The sequence below is a fragment of the Salvelinus alpinus genome, chromosome 28 (assembly GCF_045679555.1).
Source record: "Salvelinus alpinus chromosome 28, SLU_Salpinus.1, whole genome shotgun sequence".
Taxonomy (NCBI): domain Eukaryota; kingdom Metazoa; phylum Chordata; class Actinopteri; order Salmoniformes; family Salmonidae; genus Salvelinus; species Salvelinus alpinus.
In genome coordinates, this window is record NC_092113.1 from 8,551,547 (window position 1) to 8,565,614 (window position 14,068).

The window sequence follows — 14,068 nt, forward strand, 5'->3', positions numbered from 1 at the left end:
TTTTCCACTCCTCAATTGTCCAGTGTTGGTGATCACGTGCCCACTGAAGCCGCTTCTTCTTTTTAGCTGATGGGAGTGGAACCCGGTGTGGTCCTCTGTTGAAATAGCACATCCGTGACAAGGATCGATGACTTGTGTGTTCCGAGATGCCGTTCTGCACACCACTGTTGTACTGTCCCATTATTTGTCTGTGGCCCGCCTGTTAGCTTGTGCGATTCCTGCCATTCTCCTTCGACCTCTCATCAACGAGCTGTTTTCACCAACTGGACTGCCGCTGACTGGATGTTCTTTGTTTGTCGCACCATTCTCCGTAAACCCTAGACACTGTCATACTTCAAAAGCCCAGGAGGGTGGCGGCTTCTGAGATACTGGATCCGATGCACCTTAGGTCACTCGTTTTGCCCATTTTAACATTAAATCGAACAGGAACTGAATGCCCCCGATGCCTGTCTGCCTTCTTTATATAGCAAGCAACATGATTCATTGTCTGTAGGAGCGATCCATTTTTGTGAATGGGGTGGTGTACCTAATAAACTGTCCGGTGAGTGTATATGACCGTATACAAATGGAATCAAGGTTTGAAATTATTCAGTTCTTGTCATACTGCATCTGTTTGGGGTTCTTGCGGTCAATTTGCAGTCTACAAATGATTTATAATAATGTTCTGGCCCCCTGACTTCGCTCAAGAAAAAATCATCCCGTGGCTGAATCTACTTGAGGATCCCTGTCTAAGGTAATTAAGTCTACTGTATATTTTCTTAATCTATGTTTATCTTGGCAATAATTTTTCAATATTAAAACAATTAAATAAATCTGGCATTAATGGTATAGCTTTGCTTTCGGTCAATAACTCAAAGATGTAGGTCAACATAGATGATATTTGTGATTTTCAATGTAGGTTTGTAATAAGAATAATTTCCCATTAAATAAGAATATGTCACTGTTTAGTCTTCAGTCTAATTTTTCTTGCTCAGCAGAAAGATATGGAAAGGTATTGTGGAGAAAGCACACAACGGCAAACACCTATGTGAACGTGTTGATGCATCAGTAAGACATTACTGTTAATAAACCAAATACTTCACAATTCCATTCAGCACATTTTCTTTATTTATGCTTATTAATTCAAACAAACAGAAGCCAACCATGCCCGGCACAACCCTGAAACCGGTGAATGATTACAGACAGTACTTTCATTCCTGTGTAATGAGATTTTCTCATAGCTATAACACACACTCACACACAGTCTCGCATACTCACACACATACCATGCACTCACAAACATAAAAAAAAAAGTTAACTGAACTCCCAAGAAATACAACTACAACAAAAACTTTAAAGTATACAGACCTTGGGTTCAGTTACCAAAAAAAAGCTATTCAACTCCCATGCCATTTCCGTACTTACTCAAAAGAAACGCAATTAAAAATCAACTTCATTGTTACTTGGTTTTTCCTTTTTATTTCCAATTTACATCAATTAAAAGTGTAACAAAATAAAAACAAACAAAAAAATGATCATGATCATCATAAAATTAATAACAACAAAAGAAATTGACACACCCTCACACACACAGAGAGAGACAAGCCACCCTGGTTGTTTTGGGTAGCTCTCCTTGGAGTCCCGTGATTCTATTTGTGGGGCGTAGACTCCATAGGAGAATATCCAGAGCCACTTGGTTCCCTGCCTTGATTGACTGCACCTGTCCTCCAAGGTGGGGTGTGTGGTGTGAGGCTAGTGGGGGTTTGGGGGAACAATGGCAGAGACTGAATTCTAGAACTCATAGCACCTTCTGAAGACAGCAACCCAAAGCAAAGATAGCTATTCAGCACCAGTTCCACCCGAAAGCTCATTTTGGTCAGCTCAAGATTTAAAGTCAACGTTTTCACTTTGTTTTTCAGCGTGAGGTAGCTTTAAACAATCAGGATGACTACAACAAAACTGATTTAATTTCCCAAATTTTATTTGATTTTTTTGGGGTTGTTTGTCAACTGAGTAAGACATTTTCCTCTAATGGGCAATCAAGGGGTAAAGGACAATGAAAAACATATCCCAAATGTAACCTCACTTTCCAAAAAGTGTTGGTGTGCATATAGACACATGTACACACATAATGTGGAAATATATAGAAAATCATCTGGTTGTTTATAAACACAGACTTTTACAACAATAGAACCAAGTATTTTTAATACACAGTAAAAGTTTAGCTCCTGGTCTTGATGGTAAAAAAACAGTTTGAGCACCTTATAATTACTGAAAATAGTTTTGGGTCTACATTGATTCAAAATGGTGTATTTGTAGCTAGGTTGGAGAGGGAGGTGGAGTGGGAGGTTCTAGGTGTTCTGTAGTGAGAGGAGCTTGTGTTGTTCTTATGGTGAAGCCCCCCAGCCCCACTGTACCTCATCTATGCCCCTTTAAAGTTTAGACAATAAATAAGAGACATCGAGTCATGTTTCTGTTTCTCCATCACTCGTCCCTTGGCTTGGTCCCTTTTCCTTCTGGCTCAAACTCATTCCCACCAACTGTGGGCCACAGGAAACACGACTGGGGAATGCTGGAATTACGTACGGGTATTGCTGGTGTCCCTCAGTGCTAACATCCAGGGTGTACAACTTGGAGAGCACTTCTTTGTAAGAGAAAATATCAATTATAATTTTTTTAGTTCCGGTCTCTTTTTTTTTTTGGAGCGTGTATTGTTTCATAGTTATTTCTTTCGTGTTTTAGTTTTTTGTCGTCTTGTTTATCCCACTTTACAAGAAGCAGACTGCGCCCACGTCCACACCGAACTCCTGGTCCGCTCCTCCGATATCCATGGGAGCAATGTCCACGATGGGCAGACGGGAGGTCTTCTGTGTTTTGTACTCGAAGACAGTCTTGCCCCACTGGCCTGTGTGTGTCTGTGGGACGACAACGGATATGTGTTGAAACACTGTACATTCCCATAGGCTACAATGACAGATTTTTTTTTTTACTGTGTAACTGGACTGTGTCTTTCCCAATAGGTCCTACTTTACTATGTTCATCTTTTCCCTGTCCCTACTTGACAGTGCCTATTCCCCTCACCTTGCAGCCGTCCTCCACCACGCTGTAGGTGAAGCGGCTATTGCCCTCAGCTCTGATCTCCACGTCGTTGGAGCCCTGGAGCAGCAGACCCTTCTTCAGGTTGCCCGTGGACGCGTCCATGTAAGCCACGCTGTCCTTGCAGTGGTAGGTGAGGTTCTGAGACGCTTCCGTGGACAGCAGCCTCAAGAAGGTCAGCTGGATACTGGCGGCGTTGGTACCGTCCTCAGCGTAGCTGAACTGTAGAGGGAGCCAGAGAGGAAGAGCTTAGGGTTAAATGGGGCACGGAAGGCGGCAGCAACAAACATGGAGGTCACACACAGGTTTATGGGTGGTAGGATTTTATGTGATGTCTATAAACTTATCTGCAAGGTCGAAATATATGTTCAGTCTGTAATTCATGAAAGGAAACTGAGAGGAAGTGCTTTCCTAATGATCAGGGTAACCCTTGAAATGAAGTTACCCTACAAAAGCAGTAGCCATATTTCCCTCAAACGTGCCAGTGAAATGCTTATTCATGTAGAGACTCACGTGGAATCCTCCATTCATGGTCTCTCCGAACCAGACGTGTTTGCGCTCCTTGCTCTTGCTTGTCCACCAGTTCTTGTGCGGTACTTTGGCTATGCTGGGGTACACGCAGGTCTCGCCAGTCTCCATGTTGCAGAAGACCTTGATGGCGTCAGCTGTGCTGCCAAGGTTAGGATCCACCCAGTAGTCACCTGGCGAACAGGAGGGGGAGAGGACAAACGGTTCAAACCTTAGCATGGTTTGGATTGATCATGTTATACACATCTGTGTCCTTTCCTTTCCATTCACTCTCTCTTCTCCCTCTCCTCTAACCATTCCCCCACTCACCGCTCTTCCACTCGGGGTGGGACAGTTTGATGTCTCTGCAGGTGCGGGCGGGGTTCTTCTGGCTACCGTCGGGGCTGCGCAGGTTCTCGATCTGGTAGTTGAGGGACTTGAGTGTGGAGTCCACCTCCACGTCGTGCTGCCTCAGGGAGCTGGACGCCTCATCAGCCCTCATGTACCTCAAGGGATCCGGAGACTTCTCAGGCTGAGACAGGCCAGCGAAGGCAGACATGTCGATGCCAGGGCCGGGAGAACCAGGAGGACCAGGGGGTCCGGGGTTACCAGGGGGACCCTGAAGGAGAAGAGGAGATGATTTTTACAAGGTGGGACAACATGAAGACTAACATATTTGCTGCTATATGCTATAAAGGTTGCCGAGCGTTACTCACAGCAGGACCAGTCTCTCCAGAACGACCACGAGGCCCAGAGGGTCCGAGGGGTCCAGGGGTACCGTTAGATCCATCCTTACCAGTGGGACCGACTGGGCCAGGGGGTCCCTGAGGAGATAGATAGAGTGGGGTCAGTCACAGCTCACAGACGTGGATGTTATCATAGCATGTATGAATGGGAGTCTCTTTGTAGAGTGGCTGGATTCACAGTAAGTTTGAAACTTCTACCGGATGTAACATTGTTCATGTTCAATTGTCCTACAGTGTACACTCTTTAATTCAAAAACAACCTGCTTATCGGACATTACAAACCTAACAGCTACACTAGATGATCAGAAGTATGTGGACACCTGCTCGTCGAACATCTCATTCCAAAATCACGGGCATTAATATGGACTTGGTCCTCCCTTCGCAGCTATAACAGCCTCCACTCTTCTGGGAAGACTTTCCTCTAGATGTTAGAAAATTGCTGTGGGGATTTGCTTCCATTTAGCCACAAGTGCCACAGTGAGAAGGGGCACTGATGTTTATCCCTTAGGCCTGGTTCGCAGTTTCCGTTTAAATTCATCCCAAAGGTGTTAGATGGAGTTGACGTCAGGGCTCTGTGCAGGCCAGTCAAGTTCTTCCACACCGATCTTGACTAACCATTTCTGTATGGACTTCGCTTTGTGCACGGGGGCATTGTCATTCCTGAAACAGGAAAGGCTGCTCGGCCATGGAAACCCATTTCATGAAGCTCTTTTCCACTTCACAATAACAGCACTTACAGTTGACCGGGGCAGCTCTAGCAGGGCAGACATTTAATGAACTGACTTGTTGGAAAGGTGGCATCCTATGACGGTGCCACGTTGAAAATCATTGAGCTCTTCAGTGAGACCATTCTAATGGCAATGTTTGTCTATGGAGATTGGATGACTGTGTGCTCAATTTTATACAACTGTCATCAACGGGTGTGGCTGAAATAGCCAAATCACTAATTTGAAGGGGCGTCCACATACTTTTGTATATATAGTGTATCTCTCTATGGGTGATAATTATTCACATCTCTTTCCTCTTCTTTATCATGTAATTAATCTTTATGGGTTCACTTTTTTAAGTAGTAGCCTCTCCTGTCTTGTCTTCCTCTCTACCACAACATGTGGTAATCACAAAAGCATTAGCCTTCCCTGTTATCATAGGACAGACTAATTAAAACACAGTGGCCATTCTCATCCTCTATCTTATCACGGTGTTGGAGGATTATAAAAAAAACTAGCGTTTGACCCTCAATATCATATCAAGGGATAACTACTGTATAGGAGTAGTCCATTTGTCTTATCATAAGTCTGGAGGGATTAGAGAAGTGTTCTGTCCTTCTCTCTCGTCTGGACTCACTTTAGCGCCACTAGGTCCGGCAGGTCCAGCAGCTCCCTGGTCTCCAGCGGAGCCCTGTTAGTTTAGACAAAGACGACTGGAAGTCAGGGAACAGAACTTATTCCACATGCAGAAGTGTCATGGATACAGTTCTATAAAGATGGAGAAGTATAATGGCTAAAGGTCCAGTGTGGCCAGAGGACTTGGGTGACTTACGGGAGGTCCGGGAAGACCCTGCAGACCAGTGAAGCCGCGGTGTCCCTTCTGTCCCCTCTCTCCTGTCTCGCCAGCCTCTCCCTTGTCTCCACGGGGTCCTTGGGGTCCCTGATTTAAAGAGGCGGAGAGTGTCAATCAACTCAGCAAAAGGAATGGTGTGCCAAACCAGGTGCAGCTACAGTAGGTATAGTTTATTAGAGAATGGTGTGCCAAAGCAGGTGCAGCTACAGTAGGTATAGTTTATTAGAGAATGGTGTGACTAAGCAGGTGCAGCTACAGTAGGTATAGTTTATTAGAGAATGGTGTGTGTGTTTCACAATGAGGGATGTTGAAACTCACGGCCATTCCTCTAGCGCCAGCTGGTCCAGCGGGTCCGGCAGGTCCTTGAGCACCCTAAAAACAAGAGTGAGGTTCTTCCATTAGACAGGCTAACAGCAACCAAACTAGTATGAATGACAAAACACCAACATGTATCTCATTCATATTGCGTCTAGTTTTGTATGGGTACTCACTCCCTCTCCTCTGTCTCCCTGCTTGCCCAGGGGGCCGACAGGGCCGGGGGCACCGGGAGCGCCAGGGGCACCAGGAGCACCAGCAGGACCAGTGTTACCACGCTCACCCTACAGGTGGAGAGAAGATCATAGGATATAAGGCCATCAAAGCGCATATGATATCTTATCCATCAATTGGATTGATTGGTTTGGACTGATTGGTTTGATTGGTGTATAATGCAGGTGTCTCACCTTGACCCCAGTGGATCCATCTCTACCTGGGGGTCCATCAGATCCAGCGTTGCCCTGTAGGGTAGAGACAGAGATTTCATCATGAATTGAAATGTATTGCTTCCAGTCATGAAGAAGTTGCCAGAGCAACACAATGTTTGGGATCCATGGGTTAATGGTGCTGTAGAAATGCAGATGGTTGTGATTGGCTATGGGAGTTGTGCTCATGTCGTCTGTGGCTGGTGTCGTTGTTGGTTGTGGTTGTTGTTGTTAGTGCTGTGGTCATTGTTTACAATTCTGCTTTGTGGTTATTGTGACTGTGTGGGGGAGGGAAGTTCTTGTTTTTGGAGGTTGCTGTTGTTGTGTGGTGATTATTGATATTTATGTTCATGTTGTTGTTGTTTATGCTGCTGCTGTCGTTGCTATGGTTCTTGCAGTGGCTCAATCCAGAGGTGTAATTATATTGGCCAGCAGGTGGCACTATAGTGCAGCTATGGCCTATACCTCTGTTATTGCTGTGTGCAGCTATATGCTGTGTGCAGCTGTGTGGCCTATATTTGTTGTGGTTTAGTTCTGACCTCTCTTCCGGGCTCTCCTGCAGGTCCAGACAGTCCAGGGGGTCCCACAGGGCCAGGCGGTCCACGGTCACCACCAGCACCAGTAGCTCCCTGCTTACCGGGCTCTCCCTGGGACACACAGAACATAGACATCAGACTCAGACCATCAAGGAGTAAGTGTCAGATGTCACCACAGTCCAATTATATCTAATGTCTATAACTGCAACGATGTAACATGTGACTAGTCAATGGACTCATGGACTTCAATATTGATCCGCATGGTAAGTAGGACATCAGCAACTGTCTAAAAGCCCCTAGGGGGTAAGAAAAGCCTCAAAACCTCATTATGAAGTAGTGTGAAGGACATTTAGTTCTTCATACTGCATTTCAGTTACAGCCAATTGGTCACTGAGTGATCAACTGCTTTGTGACCGTTTTAAGGAGAAAGAAGTCTGGGTATAGATCTGTCATATTGAATGTATGTGGATATCAGGACTCCATGATATTACACAGGCAATCACTCCAGGCATCCCATATATGATATTAGGGTAAATATGTTGTTTAGTTACCGCTCAATGGCGCATGAGTAGTGGGAGTTATATGAGCCTGGACTTGAAAGGTTCTCAGGCCAATTGTAATTCATATTTTCAGCTTATAAAGAGACCTTAACTTACAACCGGACCAGTAAGGGCAATGGTTCTATAACACAGACCTGGCTTTCAAAGTTCAGCTCTTTTCATGATTCAGAAAATACAGTGACAATTTCTTACTCACTAATCATAGCCTAATTCAAGCGTGGTAGTACTATCAGGGGTGAGATACTCACAGAAGGTCCAGGAAGTCCAGGGAAGCCCCTCTCTCCACGCTGCCCAGGCAGACCAACAATACCACGAGACCCAGCCAGACCATGAGGACCTGAAGGACCATCAGGACCCTAGAAATGAAGGAGACAATTAGGTCAAAGTTTACTACATTGACTTTACAACTCCAGCTCATTCGAGTTCATAACTCCAGTTCCAGACAATCCAGGCACATTTTAAATGAAGTGATAGACTATCAAGGTGGCTGAGTTGGTGTTATTAAGCCTACAAGGTACACTTCCAAAACCCCGCCTCAAACTTGTATCGTAAACAGACCATTTAAAAAAAATGCTTGCTATTTCCTCGTAGAGAATGCCTCATTGGCTGAGCTGGCCAATCAGCGGTCTACTCGCATGAATATTTATATTTATGACCGGTATACGCCCACAACATTCCAAGAAAAGCTGCTTTTTAACATACTTAATTAAAACTGTTTGGAAGGATAAGTATTTCACTCATTGTAATTAATTAAAGGTCAGATTTCGTAGAAATCTTAGAAATCTGGAAACACTGGACAGTTACTTTAAGAGGCTGGGTGACATTATCTCCATGAGATATAATTTAGCTAATGTAAGAGTGGATGGGGAAGACTCACAGGGGGACCATCTTCTCCAGCATCTCCCTTCTCGCCAGGGGCTCCAGCAACTCCACGCAGCCCAGCGTCTCCCTGTCTTCCTGGGGTGCCAGCGTCACCGCGAACTCCCTTAGGACCGTCTTTACCAGCAGGGCCAGCGGGGCCAGCAGCACCAGGGTTACCCTGAGAGAGGGGAACAGAGAGATGCAGCATTTTTTCAATCGCACACATGTACACAGGTCATCTGAATGAAAAGGAGACTTTCTATTGTCTATGGAATAGTTGTGAGGATGTGATACTCACGTTGGGACCGGGAGATCCAACTCTTCCAGCAGCACCAGGGAAACCAGTAGCACCCTACCGACAAGAAAGGGACAAGACAATATTTCAATTACAGAAAATAGCATGTGATATTATCACTTACTATTGGGTAATAATCTCTTATCTTTGGAACTGTTGACTTACAGCAGCACCCTGGGCACCGCGGGCTCCTTTAGATCCAGAAACGCCAGTGGGACCCTGGAACAAAAAGCAACAATAAACACAATTAGACAAAGAAACAAGAACAATGAAACAAGAAGTGCGTTAACTGTGTTCTCAAATAGTCTACATTTCCTTTTCTCCGAATGGTAATGTCTTGGGTCATAAGACATCTGTCTCAGGGACATACAGGTTTTTGGTATCTCAAAGTGGATTTCGAGGGGTACCTACCACAGGTCCAGGGGCCCCAGAGGGTCCCTGAGGTCCAGGGGCACCACCATCTCCCTTCTGTCCAGCCTCGCCAAACTCTCCCTTGGCTCCAGGCTGACCATCTGCACCCTGGAGTTTGGTGGATGAAAGATACAGGTCAATAAAGATCCAACATTTTATATGGATTATATGAATGTTTTCATTGAAACTTATGTGATTGCTGTGGTTCTACTCACAGGAGGCCCAGCGAAGCCAGCAGGCCCAGGAGGACCACCCTCACCACGGTCACCCTACCGGAAGAGAGAGACGGACTCAAAACAGGTACCGCAGAGAAAGATTTTCTAACTGCAGGTGGATGTGGCCCTGTCCGTCATGCTGCAGGTGCAGTGAATGAAAGTGGAGGAGGCTGTACTCATCAGAGATCAAACCTTTTGGAATGAAATACATTCTGAGGGATTTAGTGTACTTGGATTTAGTGTACTATGAATTTACTTTATTATTTATAACTGTTGCCGGAGCAACTTGGGAAGTGAGTGGTCTTGGAATCAAAATAAACAATTGACATCAAAATATCTGGTGACTTTGACTAAGTGATCTTATATTTGGATCTGTAGAGCTCATGACAGGGTCTGCTTCCTCTCGTTTCTTCCTGCTCTCTGTACTGGAGGGGAGTGAGTTTGCACGTTGTACATCTCAAAACTGAGCATGTCGACAACGTGGCTGATTCAATACACATCTAAAAACGGACGATATGACACTGGAGGCGGAGAGACCCAACTTACAGGAGCACCACGGGCACCAGCAGCACCAGTTGGGCCAGAAGGTCCACCCTCACCCTGAGAGGGAAGGAGAGAGAAGAGTGAGAAGCCCATACAGTACACACGTTTACCAGCATTGCTACCTTACAACCATCTGTCAAATGAATATTAGACCGTACACATAATAACAGGTCTGTTTGATCAGTATGGTAATTCATACCTTCACGCCGTTGGGACCAGCTGGGCCAGGAGGACCAATGGGACCAGACAAGCCCTGAGTGGGAGGAGAGAAGACAGATGGAAAGAAGAGAGATGGAGTTATTATCAACCTCACTTGGTCATTGGATCGTTGTATTTCCATTTGGGCCTTTGGATCAGAGTTGCCAAAAAAAAGAGTGTGGCTATTTTCTCTGCTTCTGCGGTACTCACTCTGGAACCGTCCTTTCCAGGAGCGCCCTCAGGTCCTTTCTCGCCGTTGTCACCCTGCAAAACACAGAAAACCATGACATGTATCGTGATATAACCTTGCAATCCGCCAGGCGGATTTTCTACGACAATGATTTGATATTTTTGGCAGTTGTTACTCACTCTGTCACCTTTGGCTCCGAGGATACCACCAGCTCCTCTCTCTCCTGGCATACCCTGCAGGCCGGGGGGTCCCTGAGATCCAGCACCACCCGTTGGCCCAATGGCTCCCTGTCAGAGCGGAGGAAAGTGGAGTTAGAAGATGGCCGATCACACTGCTTCGGACGTTTCTCTCTTCAGTAGTGGCACTGTGATTGCCCGACTATAGGAGCTCAGGACTTCGTATCCAATAGCAACGGGAACTCTTATTGAAGACGAGGTTGGCTGAGGGGAGGGGCTCCTAACCTTGGGTCCATCGGTTCCGGGAGTTCCGGGAAGTCCACGAGGTCCCTGCAGACCCTGAGATCCTGCACCGCCCCTCTCACCAGGGAAACCACGCTCGCCCTATCAGGGAACAGAGAGACTGGAAGTGAGAGGCAGAAACAGGAAGGACTACAGACATAAAGGTTTGACAAGTAGATGGTGGTGGCTAACTACATGATTATGACGGTAAGTGAGAAAAACATCTAAATCAGACTTATTGTAGAAATGAAAACTCACTCTGGGTCCCGTAGCACCAGCAGCACCAGCCTCTCCAGGAACACCCTACAGAGAGAGGAGAGAGACATTATAGCCGCATACTTTTACAGTAGATAAATTATACCTTGAGAATACAGCAAGTTCTTGTGTTTGCTAGAATTACATGATCAGGATACAGGCCTGAGATGTGTGATGATAAATGTGATGTGAGTAGCAGGGTTAGATGTTCCTAACGTGTTCAGTCAATCAATCAATAAGGGACCTGGACAGGCGACCTGGTGTGTTGCTGTGACAGTGGACACTCACCGCATCACCAGGCTTGCCTCCCTCTCCCGGGGAGCCAGCAGGTCCAGGCAGACCCTGCACAACAACAACAGGACAATCAGTGACTTCCTATGACATCATCAAAAATAGACATCAAGTTGTTCGGACTAGAATCATTACTGTTCTACACATTCCAGAAAAGCAAGGTAAACTCACCTGGAAGCCAGATGGCCCAGCAGCTCCCTGCTCTCCTCTCTCTCCAGCAGGTCCCTAAGATGCGAGCAAACACAGGTGATCAACACAGGTGATCAACACAGCAACGGCACTCTGTGGAGCTGTGTGGAAGTTTGGGAATGCCATTGCATCCTCAAGTGCTCAAAGGGAGACGCTAGCTTTTACAAATACCATGGCTACACGTATTCTGTTATAGGTGCATCACAGAAAGAGATTCTATTACTATGGGGTGCAGTTTCACTCCTTAAGAATTGTCTGCTGTATATTGTCTTTTACAACGTCAGAGGTTGAACACTTACAGCAGGGCCGTTGGGTCCAGCAGCGCCAGTCTCACCATCTTTACCAGACAGACCCTGTTCAGAGAGAGAAACATTTATCAGTTCATCGTGAACCACCGCTGAAAAGGGATGGCGATCGATATCCGGTTCTCATTCCTTTCAATTTTGTGGGGCTGAAAATACCCAAATTGCACAGAGGTGAACTCAACTTTGCTAAGACCAAGGGTGACAGGAAGTTCATCTGAAAAGTTGATCAACTTACTATCAGACCTTGACGACCCACGAGACCCTTCTCTCCTGCCTTGCCAGGCTCACCCTGTTGAAGAAACAAACACACTGGTCAGTCACAGGGAAGAAGAAAAGACAAGTGCAACGGGACTTAATGGGGACGTTTCCATACACTCTAGGTGCAGATACTCTGCACCTAGAGCTGGAGGCAAATCTACTGGCAATTTCTTCCCTCTGGGTATCACAACTTGACTGGAAACCCCTGTGACACTTACATTGGCTCCCTTTGGTCCGGGGAATCCCATCACACCAGGCTGGCCACGTGCTCCCTGAGGACCAGGTGGGCCGGGGCGACCGTCCTCCCCAGCAGCACCCTACAGTGCCACACACAGAGGAGAGAAGAGCAAGTCAGATCCAGTACATCGGATCTCCAATGAGGTCTCGTACATCTCATGGGTTTGGAAAGTAAAACTCTGTGATACTGCACCAAATCTTGGTTAATCGTTTGTAAGAGTGGAATACTAGACGGTGCTAGACGGTTAACGAGGCATACTTACACCAGGACCAACTTTGCCTTGAGGACCAGCATCTCCAGGGCGACCAGTGAGACCCTGTGAGCATCACACACAATGACAGTGTCAACAATATACATATAGATGGACACCGATTTAAAGCCACGATGAGCACCAGCTCGTATCGATGACTGTTTTGGCTGGTTGTGGTGGCGGCGGCGGTGGTGGAGGACACCGGAGGTACTACTACTCACTCTGGCTCCGGGAAGACCAGGCTCTCCTGCGCGGCCGGGGTCGCCAGTGCCTCCCTTAGGCCCACCCACGCCGGGAACACCACGGTCACCAGGGGTTCCCTGAGGAGGAAGACGGGAGAGAAAGAGAGAGATTAGTATTGTTTGCTTTCGTCACTCACGTTTAAACAACAGTGTTTATGAACTGTGACTAGCTAATTGTATTAATCGTAGCAGGTATTGGACAATTTATTTGGATTTGTTTTTTACTCATTGGTCTACATGACCGTCTTCTTACAGTTAGGGACTCATTTAGTAGAACTAGTTGCTATAGTGATTTTGCAACTACTCCTGTCCGTTCCTGTCTATCAGCTGAGATGTGGCTTTGAGAACTGTAAAAGTGTCAAATCAGCGTTGTAAGACCCACCTTAGCACCAGCAAGACCATCCTGACCCGGGAAACCACGGTTACCGGGAGCTCCCTAGAAACAAGGACAGAGAGGACATTTCCGTGATGAGGAATCGGACGTGGGAAGAACTGATATGACCCAATGACACAGAACAAACTGCCGCGAGATCTGGGATGGTTCAGATCCTTACTCTCTCGCCAGGAGGTCCAAGTGGTCCAGCAGCACCCGGCTCTCCTCTTGCTCCTCTTTTGCCCTCCTCGCCAGCGGGGCCAGGGCCGCCTTGGGGACCAATAGGGCCCTACAGGGGGTGGGCAAGAAGATGCCGGATTAATCCCAAACATACTTCCAAGTCCAACTCAGTTGACTGAAAATATCCATGTGTAGTTAAGATATTATATGACCCATCAAAACAGAACTCACAAGCTCTCCCTTGGGTCCAGCCTCTCCTTTGAAACCAGGAATACCGGGGTCTCCCTGTAACAAACACAGGGGCAAAGTCATCATTCTAGAAATCACTCAGAACAGTTGAAATAGGAATGACATGACTCCCAGCACATGGGTTTCCCCCTAAGTAAAACCAATAAGCACCACCAGCATAATATTAGGGTGTCCAGGTTCTGGGGGGAACATGGGGGACTTACCGACTGGCCCTTGGGCCCAAGAGGTCCTGTTGCTCCCTGAGGTCCGGGGGGGCCACGGGGTCCTGGGAAACCAGGTGCACCAGCAATACCAGAAGCGCCCTACAGAGGGCGAGAGAGAGAACACAACTGAGCGTTACTGA

The 14,068-nt window shown here is 46.6% G+C and overlaps 1 protein-coding gene across 2 annotated transcripts in view; it reads right to left on the reverse strand.

Annotated features, from left to right (window-relative positions):
- Positions 1-1,084: 1,084 nt before the first annotated feature.
- The window catches only part of LOC139557098 (collagen alpha-1(II) chain-like), a 29,922-nt gene continuing 16,938 nt past the window's right edge, over positions 1,085-14,068 (reverse strand). For both annotated transcript variants that reach the window (XM_071371466.1, XM_071371465.1), the window contains 34 exons: positions 13,929-14,027; positions 13,708-13,761; positions 13,478-13,585; positions 13,306-13,359; positions 12,903-13,001; positions 12,694-12,747; positions 12,412-12,510; positions 12,171-12,224; positions 11,930-11,983; positions 11,613-11,666; positions 11,439-11,492; positions 11,154-11,198; positions 10,899-10,997; positions 10,617-10,724; positions 10,458-10,511; positions 10,249-10,302; positions 10,053-10,106; positions 9,507-9,560; positions 9,292-9,399; positions 9,046-9,099; positions 8,884-8,937; positions 8,602-8,763; positions 7,973-8,080; positions 7,168-7,275; positions 6,611-6,664; positions 6,380-6,487; positions 6,207-6,260; positions 5,868-5,975; positions 5,673-5,726; positions 4,299-4,406; positions 3,913-4,201; positions 3,589-3,776; positions 3,061-3,297; positions 1,085-2,894 (listed from right to left, as the gene is read on the reverse strand). In XM_071371466.1, the coding sequence (XP_071227567.1) occupies positions 2,748-2,894; positions 3,061-3,297; positions 3,589-3,776; positions 3,913-4,201; positions 4,299-4,406; positions 5,673-5,726; positions 5,868-5,975; positions 6,207-6,260; positions 6,380-6,487; positions 6,611-6,664; positions 7,168-7,275; positions 7,973-8,080; positions 8,602-8,763; positions 8,884-8,937; positions 9,046-9,099; positions 9,292-9,399; positions 9,507-9,560; positions 10,053-10,106; positions 10,249-10,302; positions 10,458-10,511; positions 10,617-10,724; positions 10,899-10,997; positions 11,154-11,198; positions 11,439-11,492; positions 11,613-11,666; positions 11,930-11,983; positions 12,171-12,224; positions 12,412-12,510; positions 12,694-12,747; positions 12,903-13,001; positions 13,306-13,359; positions 13,478-13,585; positions 13,708-13,761; positions 13,929-14,027 (3,192 nt within the window). In that variant the 3' untranslated portion in view covers positions 1,085-2,747. The remainder of the gene's footprint in view (positions 2,895-3,060; positions 3,298-3,588; positions 3,777-3,912; positions 4,202-4,298; positions 4,407-5,672; positions 5,727-5,867; positions 5,976-6,206; positions 6,261-6,379; positions 6,488-6,610; positions 6,665-7,167; positions 7,276-7,972; positions 8,081-8,601; positions 8,764-8,883; positions 8,938-9,045; positions 9,100-9,291; positions 9,400-9,506; positions 9,561-10,052; positions 10,107-10,248; positions 10,303-10,457; positions 10,512-10,616; positions 10,725-10,898; positions 10,998-11,153; positions 11,199-11,438; positions 11,493-11,612; positions 11,667-11,929; positions 11,984-12,170; positions 12,225-12,411; positions 12,511-12,693; positions 12,748-12,902; positions 13,002-13,305; positions 13,360-13,477; positions 13,586-13,707; positions 13,762-13,928; positions 14,028-14,068) is intronic.